General features: G+C 49.7%; 11 protein-coding genes across 11 annotated transcripts; 4 read left to right on the plus strand and 7 right to left on the minus strand.

The window, feature by feature from the left end:
* Nucleotides 1-139: 139 nt before the first annotated feature.
* Nucleotides 140-1522, plus strand: BP5553_06205 (uncharacterized protein; the record flags this gene model as incomplete). Its single annotated transcript, XM_032014828.1, has 2 exons — nt 140-903; nt 970-1522. The coding sequence occupies 2 exons, from the start codon at nt 140-142 to the stop codon at nt 1520-1522; spliced, it is 1317 nt and encodes a 438-aa protein (XP_031869509.1).
* Nucleotides 1523-1737: 215 nt separating this feature from the next.
* BP5553_06206 (uncharacterized protein) lies at nt 1738-2339 on the minus strand (the record flags this gene model as incomplete). Its single annotated transcript, XM_032014829.1, has 2 exons — nt 1738-2150; nt 2228-2339. 2 exons carry the CDS (start codon nt 2337-2339, stop codon nt 1738-1740), a joined length of 525 nt encoding a protein of 174 aa, XP_031869510.1.
* A 545-nt stretch (nt 2340-2884) lies between these two features.
* BP5553_06207 (uncharacterized protein) lies at nt 2885-4202 on the plus strand (the record flags this gene model as incomplete). Its single annotated transcript, XM_032014830.1, has 4 exons — nt 2885-3076; nt 3143-3308; nt 3370-3983; nt 4041-4202. 4 exons carry the CDS (start codon nt 2885-2887, stop codon nt 4200-4202), a joined length of 1134 nt encoding a protein of 377 aa, XP_031869511.1.
* Nucleotides 4203-5351: 1149 nt separating this feature from the next.
* BP5553_06208 (Ctr copper transporter) lies at nt 5352-5943 on the minus strand (the record flags this gene model as incomplete). The annotated part of the gene is made up of 3 exons (XM_032014831.1): nt 5352-5488; nt 5619-5802; nt 5893-5943. The coding sequence occupies 3 exons, from the start codon at nt 5941-5943 to the stop codon at nt 5352-5354; spliced, it is 372 nt and encodes a 123-aa protein (XP_031869512.1).
* Nucleotides 5944-6674: 731 nt separating this feature from the next.
* On the minus strand, nt 6675-7635 carry BP5553_06209 (uncharacterized protein; the record flags this gene model as incomplete). Its single annotated transcript, XM_032014832.1, has 2 exons — nt 6675-7224; nt 7271-7635. The coding sequence occupies 2 exons, from the start codon at nt 7633-7635 to the stop codon at nt 6675-6677; spliced, it is 915 nt and encodes a 304-aa protein (XP_031869513.1).
* Nucleotides 7636-9422: 1787 nt separating this feature from the next.
* BP5553_06210 (NAD(P)-binding protein) lies at nt 9423-10385 on the minus strand (the record flags this gene model as incomplete). Its single annotated transcript, XM_032014833.1, has 2 exons — nt 9423-10295; nt 10347-10385. The coding sequence occupies 2 exons, from the start codon at nt 10383-10385 to the stop codon at nt 9423-9425; spliced, it is 912 nt and encodes a 303-aa protein (XP_031869514.1).
* Nucleotides 10386-11280: 895 nt separating this feature from the next.
* BP5553_06211 (3-carboxy-cis,cis-mucoante lactonizing enzyme) lies at nt 11281-15135 on the minus strand (the record flags this gene model as incomplete). The annotated part of the gene is made up of 3 exons (XM_032014834.1): nt 11281-11299; nt 11401-14964; nt 15023-15135. 3 exons carry the CDS (start codon nt 15133-15135, stop codon nt 11281-11283), a joined length of 3696 nt encoding a protein of 1231 aa, XP_031869515.1.
* Nucleotides 15136-16283: 1148 nt separating this feature from the next.
* Nucleotides 16284-17819, plus strand: BP5553_06212 (Uncharacterized protein; the record flags this gene model as incomplete). The annotated part of the gene is made up of 2 exons (XM_032014835.1): nt 16284-16421; nt 16479-17819. The coding sequence occupies 2 exons, from the start codon at nt 16284-16286 to the stop codon at nt 17817-17819; spliced, it is 1479 nt and encodes a 492-aa protein (XP_031869516.1).
* Nucleotides 17820-18202: 383 nt separating this feature from the next.
* Nucleotides 18203-19387, minus strand: BP5553_06213 (uncharacterized protein; the record flags this gene model as incomplete). Its single annotated transcript, XM_032014836.1, has 1 exon — nt 18203-19387. One exon carries the CDS (start codon nt 19385-19387, stop codon nt 18203-18205), a length of 1185 nt encoding a protein of 394 aa, XP_031869517.1.
* Nucleotides 19388-21093: 1706 nt separating this feature from the next.
* Nucleotides 21094-23445, plus strand: BP5553_06214 (CCCH zinc finger; the record flags this gene model as incomplete). The annotated part of the gene is made up of 3 exons (XM_032014837.1): nt 21094-22061; nt 22119-22829; nt 22881-23445. The coding sequence occupies 3 exons, from the start codon at nt 21094-21096 to the stop codon at nt 23443-23445; spliced, it is 2244 nt and encodes a 747-aa protein (XP_031869518.1).
* A 327-nt stretch (nt 23446-23772) lies between these two features.
* On the minus strand, nt 23773-27289 carry BP5553_06215 (Valyl-tRNA synthetase-like protein; the record flags this gene model as incomplete). Its single annotated transcript, XM_032014838.1, has 4 exons — nt 23773-24179; nt 24234-26930; nt 27011-27187; nt 27259-27289. The coding sequence occupies 4 exons, from the start codon at nt 27287-27289 to the stop codon at nt 23773-23775; spliced, it is 3312 nt and encodes a 1103-aa protein (XP_031869519.1).
* Nucleotides 27290-27656: the final 367 nt, after the last annotated feature.

Below are 27656 nucleotides of genomic sequence, written 5' to 3' on the forward strand. Positions count from 1 at the left end.
TATACTTTCGTTTCATTTTGCCTCTCTTTTCATCAAGTGAGGAGTACAGCAAGTGTGTGCTTGCTCGTCTCTACCTATCCACTCCTTGTTCTAGATATATTAGTCTCTGAGGCTCTACGCCTCTCTCATCATCCACATCATGCGTCTCGTAGCATTATTTTCCGCTGGTCTCGCCGTGCTTCCCTATGCTGTCTCCGCCCAGAAATCCGTCTTCGCCCATATCGTAGTAGGCAATACCGCAGCCCACTCAGTTACCACCTGGGGGACCGACATCTCTCTCGCCCAAGCTGCAGGCATCGATGCCTTCGTCTTGAATATCGGCCTCGGAGACACCAACACGCCTGGTCAGGTCGCCAACGCATTTTCCGCAGCTGAAGCTGCAGGGAGCACATTCAAGCTCTTCTTCGCTTTCGATTACCTGGGCGGCCCATCAGGGGCATGGCCCGCCACTGGCGATTTTCCCAATTCTGTGGTTTCCTTTGTGAATAAGTATAAAACGAGCCCGGCGTACTTTAAGTTCAATAACTTGCCCTTCGTTTCTACTTTCGAGGGTACCGGCAATGTGAATGATTGGGCACAAGGTGGTCCGATCCGCTCTGGGACGGGAGGCGTGTACTTCGTGCCTGACTGGACTAGTCTTGGTCCTGGGGGAATAACTGGGGTGTCGGATAAAATTGATGGGGCCTTTAACTTCGATATGTGGCCCGAGGGAGCGCATAATAAGACGGCTGATGTTGATAAAGCGTGGCAAGGTGCCCTTGGCCAAAAGAGCTATATGATGGGTGTATCGCCGTGGTTCTTTCACAGCGCCACTGGATTTGGGCCAAACTGGTTGTGGAGAGGTGATGACCTATGGGCTGATAGCTGGGCGCAAACTCTTGATGTGAATCCGCAATTCGTACAGTACGTATCCGTTCTCCTTCCCTTTCCCCTTTCTCTACATCCCACAAATGTTAATATCATTCCCAGAATCGTGACATGGAATGATTACGCCGAAGCAACCTACATCGGCCCCCTCCATGACCCCAGTGAAATCGCCGCTGGCTCAGGCCAATACGTGAACAACATGCCCCATGATAGCTGGCGCGACTTCCTCCCCTACTACATCGGGAAATTCAAAAATAGCCCTCCCGCCATCGACCGCGACCAAATGCAATTCTGGTACCGCCTCGCCCCTGCATCTGCAGGCTCGACTTGTGGTGTTACCGCCAATAATCCTAACCAGGGACAACAAGCACTACCCCCCGATGCTGTATTACAGGATGGGGTATTCTTCAGCGCACTCTTGAAGGCTGATGCAAAGGTTACGGTCCAAATTGGCTCGGGGCCGCTGGTTAGCTTTGATGGGAAGCAAGGAATTAATCATTGGAGTACGCCATTTAACGGAAATACAGGAGCGCCGGTTTTTAGTATTGTTAGGGATGGGGTGACAGTTAATTCTGGGAAAGGAGCGGCGATTGAGGCAAATACGAATCTGCCGAGCGGGTGTGCGAATTATAATGCTTGGGTAGGAAGTTTTTGATAGAACTGGGAGCTTGTGAGAAATGGTAACAGGCAAACGTTTCCCATGATATATTGGTATTGTATTGAATAGGAGTGGAAATGGTACTAGATATAAAATTTGACCGTAAGCTCATAAGGCTAAAAGAAAACACCCCCAAGATGCTCATGACCCTCTCCAAATCATTCTCTCCCTACCTATACAAACCCAACCTGTTCTTCAATCTCTATCTCACCTCAAATGACTCTCCTCACCTTCCCGGTCTCAACCTCATAAACCCACCCGCTAACCACCAACCCGTCCGGAATCCCCTTATTCTGGTTCAACCACTCAACATCGCTCCTAACCGCATTTTCCAAGTCGGGAAACGTCAAAAACTCCTCCCTAAACCCCTGTTGGACAGCCTTAATACCTCCCTCTCCCAAATTCTTCTTCACAAGCCCCACAGCATCCTCATCCTTAAATGTCAACATTCCACACCCGGTATGCTTAACAAGCAATATTTCCTGCGTGCCGAGGAGTTGCTGGGAGATGATGAGGGAGCGCAGGGCGTCGCGGGCGCTGGCACCGGCGTTGCGGATTACGTGGGCGTCGCCCAACGAAATGCCGAAGGCGGCGGCCGGGTCGATACGTGCGTCCATGCAGGTTACTAAGTGACGGTGTTAATTAAAATAGGTAAACGGAGGAAAGGGGCAGTGGAAATGGTAAAGATGGATAATAACTTACAGACGGCATATTTCTTTGCTGGGGGAAGAGCGAGATGCCCTTGGGTGAAAGTTGAGGCATATGATGCATTAGAGGATGTGAGGTTCTCTTGGTGGGGTGTTGAGGTTGCCATTTGGTGCTTATTATACTAGAGTGTTTCTTGCACGGGAGTACTTCGTATGTCTACAGTACACTGGATATGTGGAAAGCGGTGCTGGTCTTTAGCTTGAGATGCGTTGGATATTGATGAGTTAGTTTCTCAAAGTAAAAGCAGTTATAGCAAAAGCTCAAAGCGCAAATCTTCCTCTTTGTACCACAATCTTAAACCCTGTTATCGTGGTTTCGAAACAGTCATAGCAAAGGCATAAGTTTTGGTGGAATTGCGCAATCGCAAGATGTGGAGTCTGCGGTGGCGATCTCTCTTTGGCTGTGTTTACTAAACATTACCTGGACCTGACACCATTTTGCGGCTGTAAGTTTGGTCTGCGATTCGTGGGAGGATATGCAGAGCGGGAGAAGATCGATTTGAAGGGTTTGGATGAATTTGGATGAAGAGAGATGGATTCCGAGAATCCGAATTAAGGGCCCTGGTCCACCGTGCCCCTGGCTTGTTCCCCTGTTCCCCCGCATTACGGCATCGGCCTTCCTGTACCCTCGGACTTACTAAGGGAATAAATAATGTCTGCCGAGGATAACTTGTATACATCAACAATGGAGCTTCACCAGCCAGACAGCCAGATTTCAATTGACTTAGACAACGAGCCTAACACCTTCGAGAATGAGATAACCCAGCCTGATTCAAACATCCAAGAGGACCGGTCCCAGTACTTCGATGCAAGCAGCATGGCACCGCTTTCTCCAACCTCGGTGGTTAGTATGTGAAGGTACTCAGGTACAGCAAATATATAGCACACAAGTGCTGATGCAATATGCCAGGCAGCCATTGCCCGTTTAAGGGCGTATAAACCGCCGCCTTTTGCGGTATGGGATCGTTTGCCGTTGAGCAGGCGAGCTGCAGTTTTGATATTGCTCTTTGCGGATCGGCGGGGTGATTTAAGGGTGGTTATTACGATGAGAGCTACGACGCTGAGGAATTATTCTGGTATATCTCCACTTCCGTCGCCCTTCTTCCAGAGCCTATATGTATTGATTGGAATGAATAGGACATGCGGCATTTCCAGGAGGAAAGGCAGATACACTTGAAGAAACACCTTGGGAAATTGCTCGTCGAGAAGCATGGGAAGAAATCGGGCTTCCCCTTGATGACTCGAAAGTACCTCCTCCTTTTAGGATAGAGCATCTTTGCGAGATCCCATTCAGTCTCGCCAAAACCGCACTCGCAGTCCGCCCTTGTGTCGCATTTCTCCATTCCAACGATAGCAGTGGCAGCCAAGCTTCCAGCGTGGAAGAAACCATGATTCCCCGCCTCGACCCCAAAGAAGTTGCAGCAGTGTTCTCTGCCCCCTTCCATAACTTCTTAAGGGCGGAAGATGAAGTTGCACTAGGGCAGAATATACCGGGCAAGAGATCGGACTGGTATAATGGCGCTTGGACCGACTGGCACGAGGGGAAGTGGCGGATGCATAATTTTCATGTGCCGATTAATGATCAGAATGTTTCGAAACCGAAGATTAGAGAGGGTGGACAGGCGGCTATTGCAGAACAATTGGATGAGGAAGAGGAGGCGGGGATGATGAGGTATAAAGTCTGGGGGATGACGGCGAGGATGCTGGTTGATGCCGCGCGAGTTGCTTATGACGAGGATCCAGAGTTTGAGGTATGCACTTCCAGATCAAATAATACGGTAGAGATCACAGTTCTAATGAGATTGTAGCACGATGCCCATATAGGGGATGAAAGAATGATTGGTAATTTGGAGAGGATGGGCAAGCTAGGTCCGAAGGTTCCTGGTGGCCCAGACCTTACTGAATCGGATCTAAAGACAGCAATATCTGATAGCCGTAAGAAGTCCTCAGGCTCGGGTTCGAAGATTTAGATCATATATAATGATAATACATTGGATATCACGCTCTGATTGCTTAATCGCCCTAGCGTATTACCACCCCCGCCCTAAACCGCTCTATACAGGAAGCCTAATGGAAAGGAATTCTATAAAAGTTACCATATACTATAGACCTACTTGATTTTCCACTGTGCTTTTCTTGTACTATATATATCACCTCTTACTCCTCGGGTCGGCTTGTTACTCGTTTAGGGGGGAGTGAACATATACTCTCGATATATCAGCGGGAAGAAACATAAACCCCAATGCCTGATTCCATATATTTTGAAAACGAGGAATACGAACAAATATAGCCTCTATAATGATATATGGCAAGGATGTCCACTTGGTTTCTTTCGCGCTGCCGAGGTAAACCATTTCTGGAAGGACGATACCGAACTCTCCACAACCAACAGGCAAACAAACATTTCCATTCCCCAACTTCTTCAAAAACCACCCTACCTACCGACGTCATACAAACTTCCGCACAAGCCTAGATGCGACCAATGATTCGACATGTCTCAGTATTGCGATGTGCAACGAAAACTCAATTTACCTTGTGGAGAGAAGATAGCTATTTAGCCTAAGTCGTCTTAACGGTTGGTATGGTAAGTGGTGGCGAGCGGTGTTACCAACACAGCTGGCAAATACCCGAAATTTGAAGGGTTAGCATCCTGGTCCTGGCATTATAATGCTGTGTTATAGTGTTACACAGAAACATATTGATGAAGGGGTAGCTTCAAGCTTGGGTGGTTGCATTTGATGGTGACCTCTTTAGCTTACGTGATGTTGTGTGGTGGTATGCATACGAAGGTAAATGATATGTTGGATGCATACGAAGTACCTACGAAACATCACCCTCTTCGAGAATCAAATGGGTGGGCAGAAAATCCCCCAAATCTCTGAGATCCTTTGGTTTAAGAATGAGGATCAATGACAGGCCCCATCCTTCGTCGAGCTCGTATCATTGCCAAACAAAACATATCCGACAAAAGCCCCAACACCCACAGAAAGCATTACCCAGCCATTATACGTCATGAATAGCAACCTTCAACACCGAAATCGTCAGAACGAACTCCTCAAACGCCCAATAATATCATATCCAGCTTCTCACATGGAATTGCGGAGGAAAAGGAGGAAGACTTACATAAGCATAAACGCGTAAAAGGTTTGAAAAGCATAAATCAGTGCTTTGATGACATGCGCCCTCTTGGTGACTTCGACCTGGTTCCGTCCTGACCACAGAAATGGCGTTCTCTCAGTAACAGTTTCTCCATCGGCTGAGCGTCAAGTTCTCAGCTTGTGTATTTCCTCATTTCCATATGCTCAAAACGAAAATCGCATTTGCGAATCTGTCGCAAACAAGGAGAGGAAAATAAGAGGAACTATATAGGGCATGAGTGAGCTTACTGGGAACCTCGAGCGTCTCCCTGTTCGCGAAACGCTCATATCTTCGACTCGCTTGACGGAGGGCTTCGTATGCTGCGGTGAGGGCGACAACTCCGAGGAGGGAGAATATCAGGCCCGGAGTTGTTTGGATGTGCCACCAGCGGAAAATTATACAGAGGTTTTGGGTGTTCCAGGTGAAGAGCATCTGCGAGGGTTGTATGTTAGTTTCTGGTCGGCGTTTGGGAGGAGAGCAGTGGTATCGGTGGGGGAAAGGGGTTTAAAAGGGAGCACCAACGTTCATATTGCACATTTGGCTATCGCCGTGGTCCATGTCGCCGTGACCCATGTTTGCGTGAAGATAGTGGTCCTCGTTGATGTCGTGAAGTAACGAGAGGGCACGATGTTGCTCGACGGGTAAAGCTGTTTGCTAGAACGATGTGTGTCCGAATGCAAAGAGATTAGAAATTGAAGTTCTGGGAATGGATGGAGCGGTATGAGATTTATAGGAATTGTCGTAGCTGCTAGATATCAAGCCAACGGAGTTCTCGTGTCATCATCAATGGACTCAAATGCACTCAAACGTCGGTCAAACGCTGCCATACCAAGTATCGTTAGCGGATGCGGTGCGGCCCGGGAGCCCCACATGATTGGTCGACGAGGTCCATTGTTGAACTGCTGTACTCCGCACTCAACGGTTGTATAAAATGGCGGTTAATCCATATTGTGGCATATATCGACATCATTTTAATAGCATAACAATCGATAAAGTATAAAGGCCGTTTCGAGAAGTATATCAGCTAGTTTTATGCTTGTGATTTCACTTTTCTAAAAAATACATTTTAAAAACATTGAAGTTATATTGGCGGTGTATAAAGATACCCAGAGCTACCCAGAGCTTCCCGAAAATAGAAGTTTTAAGGAATAAGTTAATATATGAAAAGAATCCCAATCCCACCCTGCCCCATTTGGTATCATCCAGTCAATCCCTAATAAAACAATGTGTAAGTAATACACTTTCCGAATCCACACCTCAAAGCTCCAATTATTCCAATGCAGTAGATCAACTACTAGAGCTTTCTAGAGAGTCCCAGCAGCTCCCGTCTTACACGGACTCGTTGCACCAGCAAAGCCCACCAGTAGATTAGCAATATCTGACGCATAGCAAGCGGTAGCCGCACTAGCAGCTAAGTCCCCCCCAGGATATGACCCAGAGTTGTATATCCTAGCCGCCACATAAACAGCAGTAGCATCTTTGGCCCCCATGCCCACAGCCTGTGCCAACGTCCCTTTGAGGCCAGCGCCGCCGTTAGTTCCCGTAGTGCCTTCGGCGATCATTAGACTGATTGTCTCCGGAGGGCAAGGTGCAGCTTTTCCAAAACAGCTGGCAGTACCCTCGTGGTCTTGCATCAGGCCAGGGTTGATGATGCCGTCGGGGGAAGTGGTTGTCCTGACACGCACACAACCGGTGGATTCCTCCATTATGGTTGCGAGGATGAAGCGTGGGTCCACGCCGGTAGATGCGGATTCTGAAAGGATGGCCTGTTTGATGGCTGTAATTTCTTCTTCACTATTGTTTTCTGCGGCCGGAGCACAAGAAGCTGCCATTATTGGTTTGTTGTTTGCGAACCTAACCCTTGTTAGAATTGTTATCATTGTTTGAGAGGGATCCTTACATTTGTTCAAAGCTGAGCCACTGACTGATAGTTGGCCACCCCGAAGCTTGTGTCCCATCTCCCCTGAAGAGCGTATAGGCGGCGGGCCCCCCAGATCCGGTAAACCCACCACCTCCAGTCGAGGCTGTTGCAGTGGCTGTAGGGACGGAACTCGTCGACGTCCTCGAAGCCCTCGACCTCGTCGAAGTCACTTCCGCCGCGGCTGAAGTCACTTCCGCCACGGCTGTTGGTTGGACAATTTGATTTCCATTGCCAATGCTATTGTCATATTCTGGGTGATATTGGCCATCATCAAATGCCACTGGCACACCTAAAGACAGTGACGAAAGAGAAAGAAGGATAAGAAAAGCGGAAGTGATAGCCATATCCACTAAGTTAAAAAGACCGTAAAGTATAATCCAAAAGAGTGTGGTGAACCGTATACAGAGTTCTTAGAAGGGGGGTACAATGTGACTTATTATACCTTCAAGTGAGACTCTCTACCTCCGGACTATGCTACTCACAAGGTGCCGAGATGGACCCTCTTAGTGAAGGTTGCCATTAGAGATGAAACTTCAACCATAGGCTCCCCACCTTGATGCGCTCCTCCTTGCAGAGTTGCACTTGGCCTTGTTGTCAGCACTACCCGTCCGAACTTCTACGGGTGATCCAAATGTAATGGCCAGTCGTATCGTCGGCCGATGATCCGGCCGTGCCTGGGAACAGCGGGGACTACTCCTTTTGATCGCGACTGACACATGAAGGATTCTAGGGATAACTTAGTGTGGTCGAAATAGGGTTACTCCGCTGCAGAAAGGGCTTTGAGCTTCTGCTCAAAAGCCATGGAGGGGTGAGAGGGGGGGGCCCAAACTTGAAAATCCGATGTGCTGCTGAAGGAGCCAGCCCACCAGCCCACCAGCCCACAACTCTCCGTTTCACCAGGATCATATTGCCTAACACTCAGTACTTCGTAGACAAGGGTGGCGCTAGGGGCGCTGCAGGAACGAGATTAAACAGTGTGAGATCGGTCATGTCGTCAGATTCCAATGTACGGCCGCGCGAACATCAGCCAGCACTACCCATAATGACTAGTTGAGAGCTGGCGGCCGGCCCAAGTTGTGGTCAAGCCGGCCAATAATCATGCGAAGAAGTAGCTACCGCCTGATCCAGCGGCGTGCAAATACACTTGATAATATTGGGTTGCTTGAGTATGCGGCCGTTGTCTCTGCCTCCATAGGGAGGTTCTGGAAACGCCACCTGTGCCGCCGCCTCTTTGCACCTGAACGCAACTTGGAACATTAGACACCCTTATTACTGGTACGTACCTCGATCTCAATCGCGTCATTATTGGGCGTCCAGGTTTTGAGGCAGCTGGGAAACACAGCCCCAACTTAAAATCCTTCCGGGTGTAGAGATATTTCTGGACGCGGGGGCTGTTTCTGGTGATGCACATCGTTGGAATCATTCTCACTGTTCTCCGTGCGTCGGGTTTGAGTTTGCGCTCGAGACGTGAGGCTTAACAGAAACTCCGTAGGGAAATAACAGAAAAGGGGCCTGAGTTTGGTACTGAGCATCAAATGCTCATTTAAGTTGTGGTCGTGGTCTTGGTCGTGGAGTTTTGGTGGTTGGATCGCTAAAAGGCGACGTTTCCGGCCGGCGCCTGGAAGTGCAGTGATCGGGATGGGCCTGAAGAGGACGGGTTGTTGCCTTACAGATTCCAGTATCCGTTTTGTGCAATATAAAATGCTTCATGAGAGTTTCTCCAATAGCATATACGATTATGAATCAAAGGGGAATCTGCCAACTGCCTCTGCTACGTTACGTACGTATATACCGCATAAACTCGATAAATTACAGGGCTTATCTGGTACTCCTGTGACACCCAAGTTTCCGAACACCAATGATCTCTTGAGCAGCCCCCAACACTCACAGGTGCCTCTAAGTGAGCACCCGTGTAGCTTCCCCTAGGCATCAAACAGTGCCCCTGAGTCTAGGGATGATACTACGTTACTAGCTAGTAGAGTAGCAACAGCTTTACACCTCTTCCGCTACAAGCCGGCGCAAAATGCCAGTTTACTATTCTGCTTTTGACATAGCGCAGGTAACAGGAGAATCGCCAATCATATCTAGAAGGTAAAACGCTATTACATTTATTATCATAACAAGTCCCAAACTACTTCGAAACAAAGGCGCTATGTACAATCTCTTCTAGATCCTGCGTTGTGATTTCCCGAATCCCTAAAACCTCATTATGCACATTCTCAAATTTGTTACCAAACTCCGGTGAAAAAATAGCTCTGCGTACAAGATTGTACATCGTCAGAGGCCCAATGTTATTTTCCTTGATCTGCTGGAGAGCCTCCCTCTCAAGCTCAGCTGTATCGACGAGCTGCACATCCCACTTCTCCCCCGGTGTCAACTTTTGTGCTAGTTCCAATAGTTGCTTCTGTGAGACGTCGATGTCCTTGACCCGGACAGCTCGATCGGCTGTCTCGCGAGGGTGGGTGAGAACCCGCCTCACTGCCTTGCCTACGGTAGCTAGCCGGCTTACGCTGATGGGCTGATCGCCCCCATCAAATAACTGTGCCTTTCTCTCTTTGAAATTGAAGAACAACCCCCGAGCTAACCCCGAGTCCAGGAAAGGTCCGTTGAAGATTAATGTGTAACTTATAATAGTCTTCGCTGCTAGGTCTCCGAGGTAATTCTGGATCTCGACCTTGCCGGCGTAGACTGGTAATGCGCGAGCTTTGGGGTTTATTAGGTCGACGCCAAACTCCGATGGTATGATTCGCTTCACACCAGCTTTGACTGCCGCGTCTATAAGGAGCTTTTGTACTGAGATTGCGAGGGTGGCTAAGGCGGAAACAAGAGCTTCTTGTCCGGCAAGAGCTTCTGCTAGGGAGTCAAGGGACTCGAAGTTGACTTTGGCGACTTTGACTCCCTCGGGGAAATTTTGAACACTGGACTCGCGGACGAGGACGGTGACTTCGAAGAGTCCAGACTCGTGGAGCTCTTTAAGGATGACCGAGCCAAGGGTGCCGGTAGCCTATATAAAGCATTAGGGGAGCTTATTACTTCAATGGTATGGAGTACGTACACCAGCCAGAGCGATCTTCTTGTAAGCGGCGTGAGACATAGTCTTATCTGAACTCTTATGCTCAAAAGACTGATGGAGGGGGGATTCTTATGTTCAAAGGATTGATTGAGGGGAGATTCCTATGCTTAGACGATGAATTGAGGGGGGATTTTCTGATCGTCAAAAGATTAAGTGAGGGACAAGTATAATGGCGAGAATGAGAATGGTAATAAGAGTAGAGAGTAGATATAGAAGACTGAGGATGTGGGGCCATCCACTGCCGTATTTATGATCTTGCCCATGGTGGGGTCATTGTTCCCCTCACCCCGCAAAATGAGGTGATTGACAATCAATCATCCAAGCGTGTCTTGTGCGAGGTTAAATCATGCCTAATAGCAAGGATGCACACTTGTGGCTTGTTGGCGTTGGAACCCAGCTGACTTAAACCCGAAATCATGACATTGAAGTGATGGACTCATTGCCTCAGCCTTCCGCAAATTTCAAGACGCAACGAAACAAAAATCAACAGGTGTCGAAATCCAAGACATGAATGAGAGAGATCTGCAAGATAAGGCCATGCGTGTCAAATATAGGTCCGACTGACGATCTGCATTGCATGTCTGATCTGCTGCTTTTGCCTCAATCGCATCATCGCCTTGAGGATGAGGCCATGAAATGTTGGATGGGTAACACGACATTCTTGTACCCGAAAGCCTTGGTCCGTGGTCGGCGGGATGGACCGGTGCTTATGTAACACACCCTCCCCTCTATAGACTTATAGGTTGACAACTAACATCATGAATAACGTTGGTAGGGAACTAGGGGAAACATCGACCTTTAATTCCACTCATGTGTTGTTTTGGTTCATAATATATAATGATCAGCATGTGGTAAGGTCCAACTATATCCAATATTTCCCCAAGCCGGCATAATAGATGCATCCGCCTCCAAAATCCTAATCCCCAACCCGAACGCTGAATCCAAAAAGAGCAATTACATCAAACGAGGGTATCATTGAAAGGAAAATCACATAACCGTACACTTAGTTTTCCTTTCCTTCCTGCCGCTTTCATACCTTTCATTTCCCGATTCCCTGGAAACATCCGTCCAACCGGCACTACTCATCGTATCCCCATGTTTGTCCTTTTGTTTCTTTTCCTTCTTCTCTTTATACATACTTGCCCTCCAACCCCTCTTCTTAGCATCCTGGATATTCTTCGCCGCGCTGCGCTCTGCTCGGCTTGGTTGCCTCCCAACTCCTACGTTGATTGACCTTTGTGTGTGATATGGGGATAGTTCGGTGGAAGTAGCGCTGTGGATGGTTTCTAATCGCTGCATTGGTGGACGTAAGTTGTTTCCCGATAGAGGCGCTAGCTGGAGATTTGGGTTTCCGACACTACGCCGGTTGGAGGATGTAGAATACGAGTAATATGAGGGAGAAGCACCAATGGTGTTCCGTTGGTTATAAGAGTTATGAGCAGCCGCCGCGGCTCTAGGTGGAGAGTTGCGGAGGGGTAGATCTGTTGGAAAGTGTGTAGGGGCATGCCGTGCAGATTCCCAGAATGTGGTTTGTCTGTGATTGCCACGGACTGGGGGTTGCTGGTTAGGGGAGCTCCCTGATAGGCGTCGTGATGGATCCGTAAGGACGTGTCCAGGAGGCCGTCCCGAGCGACTATTCAAACGAGCTAATTGATCAGCGCTGGGCATTGCCAACCCCCCAAAGCTCGATTCATTTCCTGGTCGACTTGATGGTACTGGTGCTGTATCACTTCGCCTCCAGATAAAAGGGTTGTCCTCTATAGCTTCAGATCGCACGATGGGGGTAGTCTCGGCACGTGTCGACAAAGGAGCTGGCGCATATTCGGTGTTCCCATGCAAGTTTCGAGAAAACTGGGCTTGAGCGGTTGGCTGCGATTCGAGAAACTCCCGTTGATTTCGAGCCGGAGCTGAAGGTGGTAGTTCGGTTAAGTGATGATCTTGTGTGGGCCTAGGTGGCACATCTTTATCCACTGGCATGGCTGTAATGGGAGTTACAGCTGCTACATTTGGTGATCGAATGACCTCAGATTCCGGGGTGATATTCCAGCTCTGTAGCCTGGGATCCACCTCGACGTTAATTGGTTGTGCCGGTTCTAGCATAGGAGAAACAGGCCGTTCTAGTGCAGCGACCATACCTGGTCTTGGCGGAGTACGTGCAGCGGGAGAGGTGTTCGCTGGGGCGCCTACTGGCCGTCTTGGAATTTGGTTCAGCTCTGAGTTCTGCGGAGCTGGCGGAGGTGGTGTGCTAGGAGGCGAGACATCGTAGAGGTCATTGAACCCTTCAGGAGACACGGGACTTGATGCAGGTCTGGGGGGTTCCACCTCTAGTGAGCCACGATTCATATCCATTGTCGTAGAGTCACTTGTACTCCATTGAAAGGGGTATGATTCCCGGCGAGATCGACCAGTACTCGAGGAGGCAACAGTACGAGATCGATATAAACCGCCCGAATTCAAGGTAGGAGATTCTGGGGTTGATTGTGGCGGGATATTTGCTTGCTTGGAGGTCGACGCAGTAGCTTCCGCAATGATCGATCTCTGTATATGCTCGGGCAATGGTGGAACCTCATCCTTCGTGTATGGCGGAGGTGGCGGCACCCAGTTATCTGCGTCACTCTCATGGGGATGTTCCTCGCGTCCATCGGCGCGGCGGAACACGATGTGCTCCCTGACTGTAGGAGGATGTAATCGCCGATTGACGGCAGCAGCAGTGGCAGCACGGCGGAGGGTGGTACCAGAGCGAGGACTCGTGTGAGAATATGGCGCATCAAACGCCTCTTGCTCATCAATAGAGGCTGTTTCCGATTGTTCAGTGCTACTAATCCGGTTGCTCAGTCTTTTTGCAGCCAAATTTGGAGCTGCATATGGATCGCCTAGGTCATCTCCTATTACCGGCACAGGAGGTGGTTCAGGGCGTGCTCCACGGCTGGTCGTCGCTGACGAGCGGGACACATGATTTCGATTCCCTCGACGCTGTGCAACTGTCCTCCGTCTGACAATGGCTACTTCTGCATCTAGATCCCTGTGTTCCTCTTCCAAAACCTGTGGTTCTTCCATCCCTACTTCAATAGTAATCGAAGTCTTTTGACCATCACTTATGGCATAATCAAAATCTAGTATCGATATGCGGCCACCATCCACAGGACTCATACCACCATATTCGCCGATAGAAGATCCCTCCCCGACCCCTGGAGCAACTGCCACAAGTCTCTCGCCGCGAAATGAAGCCGGGGTATCATTAACCCAGCTCATTGCGCTTACTCGATCAAGACTACCAATTTTTTGGCCTTCAACGAACGTGTTCCGAAAGCGATCGCACAAAAGTTGCCATTGTGGGATCCTGCTAAAACTCTCTCTACCCCTATGGACGGATCGCAGGGAAGGCGCACTATTTCGCCGACCTAGCTGAATTGACGGAGTACTAACGCCACTGTCTGCATTGCTATTCACGCTAGCAGGAACAGATGGTAGCGCATCAAGGTCCTCAGGAACTCCATAGAGCCATATGGATCCTTGGAAACCCGCAGCAACCAGATTGCCAGATTGGTGTGCCGTAGGTAAAGTGCTTGGAAGGAGCATCGAAATAGATCTGGAATCAGCGATCGGGCCAGTGAAATATGTGGTTCCATTTCTGAGGTCGTCGATTCGGACTGCACGAAAGGTTTCGAAAACTCGGTCGTATGTAAACGCCCAGCTTGCTTCCCCATCGGAAGCGCTTGGAAGCAAGACAGCATGGCTGCAGTCCCGGCTGCCGTTTGGGAAAAGAATTGAAGTGGTCCATAGAGCACTGACGCTCTCTTCCGGTAAGGTGGCTTCTGCATTATAATATGGCGCTGAAAGAATGACCGTACTTGAATTTCGTGATTGCATAGTGGTCCCAAGAAGTTGAGTCCCATCTCTAGAAAAAGATAGCGAGTCTGCCGCATAGCATTTAACTGCCCTTCGTCCTGTGCTTGTAGCGTCTGCATCCAATGCTGAAACCTCCACCCCCGAGTCGTACGCAGCGGCTAAGACAGCGCCTGTAGGCGACAATGCGATTGTTCGGGGAGTGTGATCTAACGCAACAGCGTGCGTATGTTTTGGGTGACCGCCCGTTAGGTCATAAAGATCGACCTGGAGGTCGGTTGACAACACCGCTAGCAGCGAGCCATCGTCTGTTATCGTTGTGGAAGCCGGCCTTCGCAATATCTTAAGCTCCCGTTTAACAATAACCTCCGGCCCTGTGACATCTATGACGTGAATTCGGGAGGAGCTATATGCCAACACATAGTGCCCTCTCGGGGAGAGACTGAAGTGAAAGGCTTCACCTCCAGGCGCTGATGAGGAGCTGCTAGAGGTTGAGACTAGGCTTATAATTGTTTCGCGTGGTCGTAGGTATGCGTCAAATATATTTCGTTTGATCTCTTCAGCGAAGAGTCGTCGAAGTCGGGGCAGACTATCTTCATTGACTGTGCCTCCTACCGCATGGTGGGCTGCTGAGTAGGAGGGGCATCGCGAGAGATGGTGAGCGTAGAGGGGCGCCTGCTGCGATACCATCCGCCATTTCCGATTCAATATGATCAGCGATGCAAAGACATTGGGGCTCGCGACAAGTAGGATTCTGAAAAAGGTATATTAGCACTGCGGTACACCATATCCCCGGCAACCACAGGACTCACTGCTCAATGATTTCATCAGGAAGTATGTCAATGGCCGGACACTTCGCTTCTATGGCGCCCGCGGTAGAATCTTTTGCCTTCTCTAGACCCGTTGAAATTGTTTTGGTGGACATTTTCGTCAAGCATAGGTAAGCGCCTTCGTCAACATCTGATGGTGTGGGGGAACGCGCTAGGACCAATGCCTTTATAATGCAAGCCAAATGGATTCTGTATAGAGTGTAAAAGGCTCAGGTGGATTTGGAGGTTCTCCTCCGACGGTAGATGCCTTGTTGGTGATGTTGGTTGGAATAGAACGTCCAAACAACGGAGAAACCGTCCGCAGGCTCCCTGTTGCTTTCTGTCCCTCGTATCGATCTGTTGCGCCACAATAATGGAGTTTCCAGAATACCGCTAGAACCCTGCCAGCCTTAATGCGCAGTCAGCGACGGATGCTGGTAACTTCTTCCTCGGCGATTCAGCTAGTTAATAAAGGTCGTCGGACTGTAATACCGTACGACCGTACGACGTAAGGAGATAATAAAGCCCGGAGCATGACAAAATACAGCTTGCATTGACCTTCACGTATCCAATGCTCCTCCAATGCTTCCAGCTACAGTTTGTTCGGATTCAAAGTCTCGAATAGGCGCCGCGCCGAAACAAAAGCTTATCCGGAGTGCTTCTCGACAAGGTCGATTGTTTCATCAACATACCTGAGTCGGGCCGGTATGAAGTAATGCAAAGAGGGCTTTTGATGACTCGAAAATGTTTCAATTGAAAAGAAGGCTTTAAGAGCGATCGGAAGGCTACTTTACCAACACACCCTTTTTCCACAAGCAGCTCGTTATGTTCTTTAGCATCTATACCGGAGGACCCTGGGCTCTACTACGTAGTTCACCTACTACCGGTAGTAGCATGCCTACTGTACTGTGTAGGTATCTATAAATAGCACTTTCACAATCTGATCTAAGCGCAAGATCAAAATTAAACCTAGGAAAAGAGTCTGTCTTTTCTAAAGAAATCACCGTAAGCTTTTCTCCAGTACAAAGTAGTAACTCAATAGAAGCCGCATTGCAATGGGATTGACCAAGAGACGGCCTCCTCCGGGACCGGACCACACCAGGGGGTTGGCACGTGATGTGTGATTTGTCATGAGGCGCTACAGTAGGCTTGGTACCTTGGTACTTACCGATTACTTCTTGGTGGTTTGTACTTTCTGCACCAAACCTTCACTGGTCCAACTCAGCAGTATCCCGGGGCCTTCCCCTCTTCTCAAACGCACAATATGTCACTTAATGATTTCGACTATGACGACTCTGTCAAGACTTTAATAACTAATTTTAATGCCCTTGCGGACGAGGTACAGCTCCTCAGCGACCGAAACACTATTCTGCAATACAAATTGCAGTATGCTCATTCAGAGGTAATTACCAAGACCTCCGCTCTACCCCATGTCCCAAGCTAACGAAGCTCTTCGTAGTATCAAACTCTAGCCGACAAGTATGCCCCTTCAGATCCGGAGATATCAAGTATCCTGGCAAAGCTACAACTTCCTCCCGATCAAGTAGCTAGCTCTGATCGAGCGAGCTTCGTACCCCTCCCCCTCCGAAAACGAGTAAATTCGAAGCAGCAAACAGCAGTGGCTATACGTGACGGAAGAAAGGCTGCCCAGCGGCTTACCGGACTAGGAGGGAAGTCGACCGGATTTACAAGTATATCCGGGGCGAGTAGTAATATGAGGTTGTCTGCCCGCCGAACCTCTCTTTCAACAGTACTTGAGCAAGATTTTACAGTGCCCGGCAAGAAGAGCTCCTTGGAGTGTCCCTTTGCTCCACGTCCCATAGATACCGTCAAGGCGTCTAGTACGATGGACTCCGCTCAGTTGCCAACACCTCCCAACTGTAAAGACCCTACCCCGCACAAATCGGCGGATCCCATCTGCGCCGCGATGTACGCCGAGACAATGAATTCACCTCCGCCATCAGCAACGGGCTCAGCTGCGAAATGCCCTATCCGTTATCTCGACCAACACTCTCCCGAAGAAGTGGCTCGATATTTCCAGTCTCACAAGCACGAAATCCCTCGCAGCCATGAAATATGTGTGAAACGGTATCAGAGAAATGAGGAAGATATCAGGAAGCTGGATGCGAAGTACGGAAATATGGCAAGCATGATACAAGGCCTCGGGGAAACGCATCAGCCCATGCTGCCGTCGAAGACTGAGGATGGAGACTTGCAGTTCGAACGGACATCGACAGAGATGGTAGAGAATTGGGCAAATGCTGTCAGTGCTGACGGCTTAGGGCAGGAAGAGGAGCCAGAGCCACAACCTGATGAGGATGATCGAGAGAGCCGGTTTGATAGGCCGCTGAAGGAGATCCGAGTAGGCGAATCACCCAGTCGACCATGGGGAATATCTGTGCCGATTTTTGACCCGCCTGCTGAAGACCAGAGTGCGGCCTCTCCACCCCCAGCTCCTGTCTCTGGGGAGCATATCCCCAAGCCAGTGGGGAAATGTCCATTCGGACACGGCCAGGGTATCAAGGCGGAATCAGAACAGCCTGAAATCCACACTTACGAAGAGCGGCCGGTGGGCAAATGCCCATTTGGGGCTGGACAGAAGCCCCAGGAGGAGGAGGCTCGGATGCCGTCCCCACCACCTGCTGTCCAAAGACAGCCCGCTTTTATTCAACCTCCCAATGTGCCCCAAATGGGCAATGCTGGTGGAAATACTCCACAAATGATATTCACCGGCCCTGTTTTTATTGGGTATCCTATGGACGACGCTATTCGTTTCATGCAGCAGTATAAGGGTTTGTGATGCTTATCCGATAGTGCCAATCAACTTGTTTACTTTTTGGCGATTTAGCGATTTAATGATTAGCGTTGGCGTTTTGAGTGAAGGCCCTCGAAGACCTTCTATATTACTGTTTATTCACTTAATTATCTGATTTGTTTATACCAGAATGAAAAGATTTAGTAACAATATTTGCTCCTTACTCTTAAGATATTTTAACCTAGCTTCGGCGAGATCAAGCATTCTTGTTATATTCAAAGATATCTCCGCGATGCGCCTTCGCTTTAATTTGTAACAACCACGAGGCTCTGTATCTATCCCCCCAAACGCCGACCATCCATCCAAGTATGCTCCATCATCTACTCAAAAGTTACATAAACCCAGCCCAAATCCAAATCTAACAAACTCTACAATGCATCTAAATGTTTCCCTCTACCTTTCTTCGCAGGCTCATCTTGGTCCCCGCTGGCAAAAACATCTTCATCATCATCAGTAAACTCATCCCTATACCCGGCACCCCGATTCTCACATCCATCCTCATTATCCCATAGCGAAATATCGTCCCCATCCATCAGGGCCGCAGCATCCGACTCATCCGCATCATTATAGCCTCTTTCCCCACCAGCCGATGCAGAACTCTCTCGTCTCCCAGCCTCCATTTCTTCGATCTCCAGTTCCTTCGCCCTCGCTATCGTTCGATTATATATTATATATCCGACAGCGGCGCCCATGATAGCACCGAAGATGATGGAAATGTAGTTTATGGCTTTCGTACCGGCGCCCATGGTACCACCGTTCTCGGCAATAATCGCGAGCCGGCTGCCGATGAAGACGTGGATGAGGAGTTTGGGAGTGGACAGTGCGGTTGCGAGGGCAAAGGATAAGGGGTGAACGGTGGGGAATGTAGACATGGCTGCGTTGCTGAGACTGTATGGCAGAGGACAGAGCCGGATCATGACGAGGATTTTAATGCCGTCGTGTTTGAGCGTTAGAGCGAGGGCCTCAAAACGCTTATCCTGACCTACAAGCCGATGGACGTACGAGGAGAATATCGTCCGCGAGGATATGAATGAGGCTAGTGACCCGGCCACGGTCGCTGTCGATACGATGTACCATCCTGCTGGGAAGCCGTACACGAACCCCGAGATCGTCACGGCTGAGCTGTACCCGATTAGAGGCGGGAAAGCAGCTATGAATGTCAAGGCCCAGAGGATCATCCAGCCTCCCGTCATAGCCTTCCATTTCACCGCAACGGGCGCGAAGGCGTGGAAGATTCGCTCATTATATACGAGGAAGAGGATTGAGAGGACAAAGCAAGTGAGGCTGACGAGGACGGTGAGAATTTGCTGAAGGAGTGATAGGGATTGGAAGATCTTGAGGAGCCGGCGCTGGATTTTATAGCCATTGTCGATGATTTGTGATTGTAGGGAGATGTGGACTCGGCTTGGTTGGGAGTAGGGCGAGCGTCGGGTGGAGGTCGATATTCGTCGGGTCCAGGCCGGACGCGTGTTCTCTGATTCGGGAGAGGGAGAGGGAATTGGGGATATAGGGAGGGCGAGTGCTCTTGCTGTTGAGCTGTAGTCCGCTGGCATGTTGGGTAGGTGCTGGGTTTTTATTTCGAGGAGGCCGCGTGTTGAGGGGCGGGTGGGCTTGAGGTGTTGGTGTTTGGTGGCGGTAGAAGTAGAAGAGACGTGGGGCTACCGGTTGAGACTCATTGAAGAGGTTATGAAGGAAAAATCTTTAGTGGAAGAGGGGATATCGATACAGATAAAGATACTGTTGAGGTGTCTCTGCCTGTGCCCGTGTCAGAGGGAGTGGACGTTTCGTTTGAAACTCGAGCTGGCTTGCTGACGAACCGTGGCGGAGTGAGTACACACGTCGTTGATTTGCTTACTCCGGGAGATATCCTTGAGATTTGTCGCGGGCTCTTGGGGGTACTGTCTTCAGAAAGCCAAAAGTACCAAAAGTGCATATGGATGTAGATATAGATTTATTAGACTTTTGGCTAGGCCAGGCACATATTATATATACCTTAGGTGAGTTAAAAGACCCTCTAGTACAATGTACATGTACCTAGGTACTTCGTGTGACGTCGAGGATTCGTGGCCGCGGTCGGCGGAAGTACGAAATATGCGAGTCCGATGCTCGTATAGGATGTGTACGAGTGCGACGTACGAAGGAGTACATGGATTAGGTAAGCCATCTAGCTTGTTTAAGTTATACACCTGGTCCACCCTATACACACACCTTGGGAGCTGGGCACGAAGTATCTCTCCACCAGCTTCAAACCACCGGTGCTTTGCTTTAATAGGTACAAGTACGTATGCTTACACGGAGTATACATCCAGCTAGAAAGGATCTGGTTGAAGGTGCAGCATATACTACCTCCCTTACGCAGGTATCCAAGGTAGTAATCAATAGTCCTCAATTATCTGAAAGCGGGCATCCATATCCATATCCATATCCATATCCATATCCATGTGATACCGGATCGTTGAGAGGGACACTCATTCAATCTACACGGATCCGGTCACGCATACATCTCAACACTACCACACTGTAGGTACGTAGTTAGGTAGTAGGTAGACATCCTTTGTTCGGTGACTCTCTCCATCGCTTTGTCTGAATCCATGCTCCATATAGCCAAGGACCAGTACTCGAGTATCATAGCCAATCTGCTCTTTTGTCTTATTAGCGTATTGCAACCCCAGCTCCAGCCTCACTCGGGACCAAGAGCCCGGCGTCCAAGAGTCCAAGAGTCCAAGAATCCAAGAGCCCAGCACCCAAGCAAGACCCCAAGACCCCAAACCCGAAACCAGCAACCAACGGCCTCACTCACCCGCAAGCCCGCGCTTGCGCTCGCGCTACAGCACCACAACCACTCACCATCACAACCTCCCATCGCCATCACCGTCTCCCTCACCATCACGGGCCATTCCCTTTCCCTCTGACTTGCTCCCGCCATGATACTTCCTGAACCACCGTCGACAATGTAAGAGCCTGGCGCCTTCATTGTCGTCTTACGCAGAGCACACCGCAGATCACGGCATCGCATCGTCAGCTTGCGCGGTGCTGTGCTGCTTATGCTTTCAGCGCCCGCCTTGTTCGGACATCCCGCATCGTATATTAATTACAACCCTATCTGCCTTTCGCTGCCTCGAACCCCGATTCCCTATTTATTTGATAACCCGCCATACTCGACCTCGAACTCGGAAACCTAATACGTCTGCTTAATACACTTCAAGCCTCCCCGCGCTTCTACGCCATACCCAACAAACCCCCCACCCAGCACCCCAAGATGGTGTCCGACGATACCTACGAGACCTGCCTCCCCCTCCTCCAGGATGCCACTCTGGACGACGAAGATAGAACGGACAAGCTGGAGGAGCTGCTGAAGAAAGAGACAACTCTGGTTGGGACTGCGCTCGAAAACGTTGTGTTGGATGTCCTCCACAGATACCGCGAGGCAACCACAAATCCGAGTTCGCCCCCGCCTCTGCGACACACGATCTTACGCCGCGCATCTCCCGCTCCATGGCAGATTCCTCGAGGAAGTTCCGGTACACCGATATCGATATCCTCCTCTCCGCGTCTGGGCGTGAGTCCGCTGGCTCCCCCGGGATTTGTCCCGCAACCACACGCTTTCAGCATCAGCAGAACCAAGTCAAGCACGGCTTCCCCCTTTACATCGCCCCGTCCCTCCCCAAGACTGGCTTTTACCAGCCCCGCCATTCCTCACAGCCCCAATCTGAATGCGTACGAATTCCCGAGAGACACGAGCCCCACCCAAGATATATATGGTGACTACGGGAGCGATAATGTAGATTGGCTAGTAAATGATGATGGTGGAAGCAACTCTCCTTCATCTGCAGGTGGTCACAGCGGTCTTAATGCTGCGGCAGCCGAATACATCCAGCCACAACAGTCAGACATGAGCCCGTATGATATGCTCCGATCAATACTAGGTCCTGCAAAATCCGACGAGGAAATCGAGGCCGCTCTTGCTCTCCACGGATATGATTTAAGTGCCACTATAAATGCATTCATAGAATGCCAGGCTGCGGATACTTCTACAGCCGCGGCTCAATCCACCGAATCTAAGAATGCGATCTTGATCGGGAAGTCTATGGCTGCAGAAATGCCTCGTCCTGTCACACCAGCCGGCCAGCAGCGAAGCGGTGTCGTCTGCCGATTTTGGCTTTCTACAGGGCAATGTTTAAGGGCAGATTGCAGATTTAGTCATGATCTGAGCAATCATATATGCAAGTAAGTGACAACATCTTTATTTTCAGTTCGTTTACGACCCTATACTCATCAATCTAGATACTGGGTCATGGGCAACTGCCTTGCTGGTGATACCTGTATATTCTCTCATGATCCTTCGCATTTTATGAGCCGTCTCACCCTGGATGGAAGTAGCACACCTCCGCTCCAAAATGGTCAGCCAGGCTTTCAATTTTCAGACTATAACGCATTCCCCGCTTTGCAGGGTATGCAGGACCAGTGGCCAAACTCCTTTAACTCCTCGAGCGCCTTTGGTAATTATCAAGGCGCGAGCTTCACTCCACCTGGATTCAAAGGCATGCAAGACTACACCAGTGATGGATCAAGCCAACGATCGCGACCTAGTAGCCGACATCAAGCACGGGAGCCAGCAGCTCCTGCACTGGATGATACAGATGCCTTCCCTTCTTTGAGCGCAGTCGCTGGTAAAGGTGGCAAGAAACATCATGGCAAACGAGGTGGTCATGGCCATGGCCACAAGGAGAGTAACCACCCCAGCTCCCTGGCCGAAGTCGTTAAGATGTCACCTTCTCCCGGCCCGGGCCTGATGCGACAGGACTTGAAGAGGATGGGCAGAAATGGTAGTTCTACCGGCATTCGTAACGGAGAAAACAGTGCTGCTGCCCAGGCGATACCAGCCCCTCAACACGTTCCCTGGTTAGAAACCGGCGAGAAAGCCAATAAAGCGTACCTCAAGGCCAGACAAGATGCAATCAAGCATGGTGGCCTTAGGAACAAGTTCCTACAAAGGTAAATATGGTTGCGCCTCAAAGGCTATGTCCAAATGCTGACTTGCGATAGTGCCGCCCAAGCATGGAACCGCAACGATGCTCGTGCTGCAAAGGCCCTGAGTCTCCGGGGCCAGAGTGAAAATGACCTCATGCGGAAAGCCCATCGCGAAGCCGCACGGGAGCTCTACGAAGAGCGGAACAAGAATAGTTCATCAAGCACGGAGCTGTATGTTGACCTCCACGGCCTACACCCAGAAGAAGCCGTCGAGTATCTCGAACGCGTCCTCCTCGAAAACCAAAAGGAGACAAGACCCGTGTACGCCATCACCGGCACTGGTCACCACAGCAAAAATGGCAAGGACAAAGTAGGCAAAGCCATCCGAAATTTCCTAAACGAGTGGCGCTATGCATATCGTGAGTTCTCTGTCCCAGGTGATAGGAACAACGTCGGCGGCATCCTGGGCATTGATGCAAGGTCGTGGGACAAAGGCTTGGCGCGCGAGGGGGGTGTGGAGGCGGAGAAAGAGAAGGAGGAGGTTGACATCCTTAGCCAAGGACATACTATCGGGCAAGGGAAAATGAAGTTGTTGGTCAGAGACCAGACTAAAGGCCCGAATGCTCCTTTAAATCGATGACTAGAGGATCATATATTAGGAAGAAAGAATAAACAAATTAGTAAAATATATGCTATACATTTATATCCTAGCATCGGATATTACGAATCACAGGGTGAGTAGTTTTGCATACAACAGCGGGGCCTGGCAGCTACAGCTTGAGTACCTAATATATCATCTTGTCTCTCGAATTTTGGTACTGGATTTATACCAATCAGAGACTGACATGATTGAATTGTGCCATAATTCCGCAACAAAATCTATGGTGTCTACAATTTGCAATCATCAAGAGGTACGCACAACCTTCACTTATGCCCTGTACCCCAACATCGCATTCTTAAAATCCATCTACTCCAGCCTCAACCCCTCAAACTGCCCAATAGTCTCCTCAAACGCCTTAGCCTCAACCTCCAAATCCTTCAACTTCCTCTCCTCAACACCCTGCAGCTCCTCGCTAACCTTGCTCTTATAGCCCTCGTCACCCAATATCTTCTTCTGCTTCTCAATGCCCTGTTTCGCCTTCTCGAGTTTCTTCGTGGCTTTGGAGATCTCGGCATCGATGTCGACGCGGCCTTTGACGTGTAGGAAGACTGCTGCGGCTGAGGAGACGGAGAAGACTACGCAGCCTGAGGGCCGTTCGGTGGAGGTGGGGAGGATGGTGATGGAGGATACGCCTTTGCCTGAGAGGGATTTTATGGATTGGTATTGGGCGGTTGCGGTGGTGTGGGAGGTTGCATCGGTGGGTAGGATGAATACTGTGGAGTGGTTAGCTTAAATGTTTTGTTAAATGATCAGGGGTTTATACGAACCTTTGCCTTCATCTTTGAGGGAGTATTCTGCCATCAGCGAGCGGATGCCCTTGGAGATGCTGAGAACGAGCTCGTAGGCTGCCTCCGACGCAGGATCATCCATCGCTGTCTGATATGTGGGGTATCTCGCAAGGACAATCGAGGGGGTTTTGTCTTCTAGTCGTCGAGGTAGTCGTTGCCAGAGCTCTTCTGTAAGGAAAGGCATGTATGGGTGGATCATTGTCAGAGCGCCCTCTATAGCCGTGTACAAGGTATCGAGAGCGGACTTTTGCTCTTCTGGAGTGCCATCTTGCAGAATTGCCTTGGAGTTTTCGATGTAGACATCGCACAGGTGGCTATACCAATACTGGTAAACGATCGAGGTGGAGCGCATGAACTCTCGGTCTCCCAGTGCTTGATTGATATCCCGTGCAGCAATCGTCAACTTGTGGAGAATCCATCGTTCGGCGAGAGACTCGTTGCCGGTAGGTTTGGCCTCCTTTGGTGGAACATAATCTGCTGGTAACCTGCCTAGCATGTACTTCGTTGCTTGGTAGATTTTGTTGCAGAATTTACGGTATCCGAAAATAACCCTGACGTCGAAAGCGATGTCGCCGCCACCAGTAGTATAGGATACCAATGCAAACCGCAAAGCGTCGGTACCACATTGAGGGATGCCGTCGGGGAACGAACTTCTCTGGAATTTCGTTGCCTTCTCAACCTCGGTAGGATTCATATTTCCGAGCAGGAGCTTGTTATGTAGATCCTGTAAAGCGATGCCCTCAATAACATCCCGGGGGTCAATAACGTTACCTAAAGACTTTGACATCTTTCGACCCTCCGAATCGCGAACCAAAGAATGGCAGTACACCTCGGTAAAGGGCACCTTTCCTGTAAGCTTCAGACTGAACATGACCATGCGTGCGATCCAGAAAAACAGAATATCCCAGCCAGTCTCTAAGACGGAGGTTGGGAATAAATGCTCGAGGTCGTGAGTCTTATTCGGCCAGCCCATTGTTGCAAAAGGCCAGAGACCAGATGAAAACCATGTGTCCAACACATCCTCATCTCTCTTTAGAGTGAAATTCTTTCCAGGCAGGGCCTTTCGTGCCTTGATTTCGGCTTCCTCCTGTGTCCTTCCTGCAAACCATAGCTTGCCATCCGCCTCGTCATGCTCCTCGCCATAGATCTGAGCGAAGTACATCGGTGCTTGATGACCCCACCATAACTGTCTAGAAAGACACCAGTCATTGACATTGGACATCCATCTAATATAACTCTTCTCTGCGGATTCTGGTAGAATTTTGATCTCTCCGGAGGTCACAACTTTCAGAGCATCGGCGGCCATGTCTTTCATGCTCATCCACCATTGCGGCTTCATGATCGGTTCAATTACGTCATTTGACTTGAGGCATAGAGGAACAGTCATCGGGTTGTCTTTCTTGTCAACATACAAGCCTGCTTTCTTGAGATCGTCTTGGATAGTATAGCGGACATCGAATCGCTTCTGTCCCACATAGGGGCCAGCGTTTTCGTTCATGTTTCCATCATCAGTCAAGATGTTGATAAATTCCAGCTTATGCCTTTGGCCAAGCGCAAAATCGTTAGGGTCATGAGCCGGTGTGATCTTCACCGCACCTGTACCGAAGTCCTTCTCAACATAGTCGTCGGCTACAATTGGCATGAGGCGGCCCTCGATAAAGGGATGTACCGCATTCTTTCCAACCAAATGCTTGTATCGCTCGTCATCCGGGTGCACGGCAATACCTGTATCTCCGAGCATTGTCTCTATTCGAGTAGTAGCAACTTCGATAGTCTCGTCGGACCCTTCAAGTTTGTATTTGAAGTGAACAATGATTCCAAATTCCACTTTCTTCGCGTACCCAGGCACATCTAACAAGGTGCGACCAGTCAATTCTTTGTTAAAAACTTCAAGATTCGAGAGAGCGGTGTTGAGTTTTGTGCACCAATTGACAAGCCGATTCGCCCTGTAGATAATGCCTTGGTCGTGCAGAGTAACGAAGGTTTCTGTAACAGCGGCAGCAAAATTATCGTCCATTGTGAACGCCTCGCGAGTCCAATCAAAGGAACCGCCCATTCTCCGCAGTACAGCATTGATGTTTGTATGGTATTCATTCTTCCAATCCCAAACAGTCTTCACGAATTCCGTTCTCCCCAAATCATGGCGAGTCTTCTGTTCTCGGCGCCACAGCATGTTTTCAACAACGCTTTGTGTCGAGATGCCAGCATGATCGCAACCAGGAAGCCACAGAGTAGTTTTGCCTTGCATTCGGTTCCAGCGGATCATCACATCTTGTAGTGCATTACCCAAAGCATGGCCCATGTGTAGATTTCCAGTAACATTTGGCGGGGGCTCTACAATGACGAAAGAACCCTCGGGCTTAACCTTTCCATCTGCGGTAAATTCGGGCTTAAAGAACCCCTCCTTCTCCCACCAGGAGTACCATGCGGACTCAACAGCAGTTGGATTGTAGGCTTTGTATTGGGGATCTTCGAAGGACTTGATTATCTTCTTTTCGCCAACAGGTGTATCCTCCTTGTAAGGTGGTAGGGCATCTTCCTCGGCCTTCTTCTCAGCCTTGGCCTTCTTTTCTTTGCTCTTGCTGATTGCGGCAGTGGTAGATGCTGTGCTGGTGGCCTTCGCCTTCTTCTGGTCGAATTTTGCTTGTTTTTCAGCCTTCTTGCGCTCTCTCTCTACTATTATAAAGTAAGTCAACAATCGGATTGATAGCGGCCATAGTCCCACACGAGCCCCAACATATCAAGACCATACGTACACTCTTTCTCGCTCTTTACCTTCTTTCCGCTATCGCTCGCATTCGCAACGGTAACGTTGCTACCGCCGGATTCTCCTGGGACATGGGAACCAATAGCGCTTGCTTTTGCGGCATCTTGGATGGCGGCTTTTGTTTCGTTCGAGATCGGAGGTGGGTTTCCAGACACAGGACCGGTTTCTACGCCAACTATTGCAGTCGCCTGTCAGATGCAAACGTCAAGTAAACCGTCATGTCACGTATTTCCTTACTGGGATTGGACGAGCCAGAGTTGGTAGCCATCGTGGCACGACGGTAGATAAACGTTCTACTAAACGGCGACCTGCGCACCCAGAGCGCCCGGAAAATAATTTTGGACGTCGTTCTGGCGTCTTGCTCGACAATTGGGGTTTCTGAGTATTGTGGTGACGATCGAAAACAGCCGCGATTTGTGTCCTAAAAACATTAGATTCTGTGGATGCGTGACTCAAGCGGGCGGCAGCTAATCAGAGGTGTTTCTTGATCAATACTCGGGCGAGGCTAGCCTCGTCCTCGGTTCGAGGCTGAACATTTCCAACGTCAACTTCAATTTCATCTCAAGCTCGAACCACAACCCTATATCTTCTAGCAATTAACGCTCTGATGAGTTGCATCGTTACAAGCCTCTATT

This window comes from Venustampulla echinocandica (genome assembly GCF_003357145.1).
Source record: "Venustampulla echinocandica strain BP 5553 chromosome Unknown scaffold_3, whole genome shotgun sequence".
NCBI lineage: Eukaryota > Fungi > Ascomycota > Leotiomycetes > Helotiales > Pleuroascaceae > Venustampulla > Venustampulla echinocandica.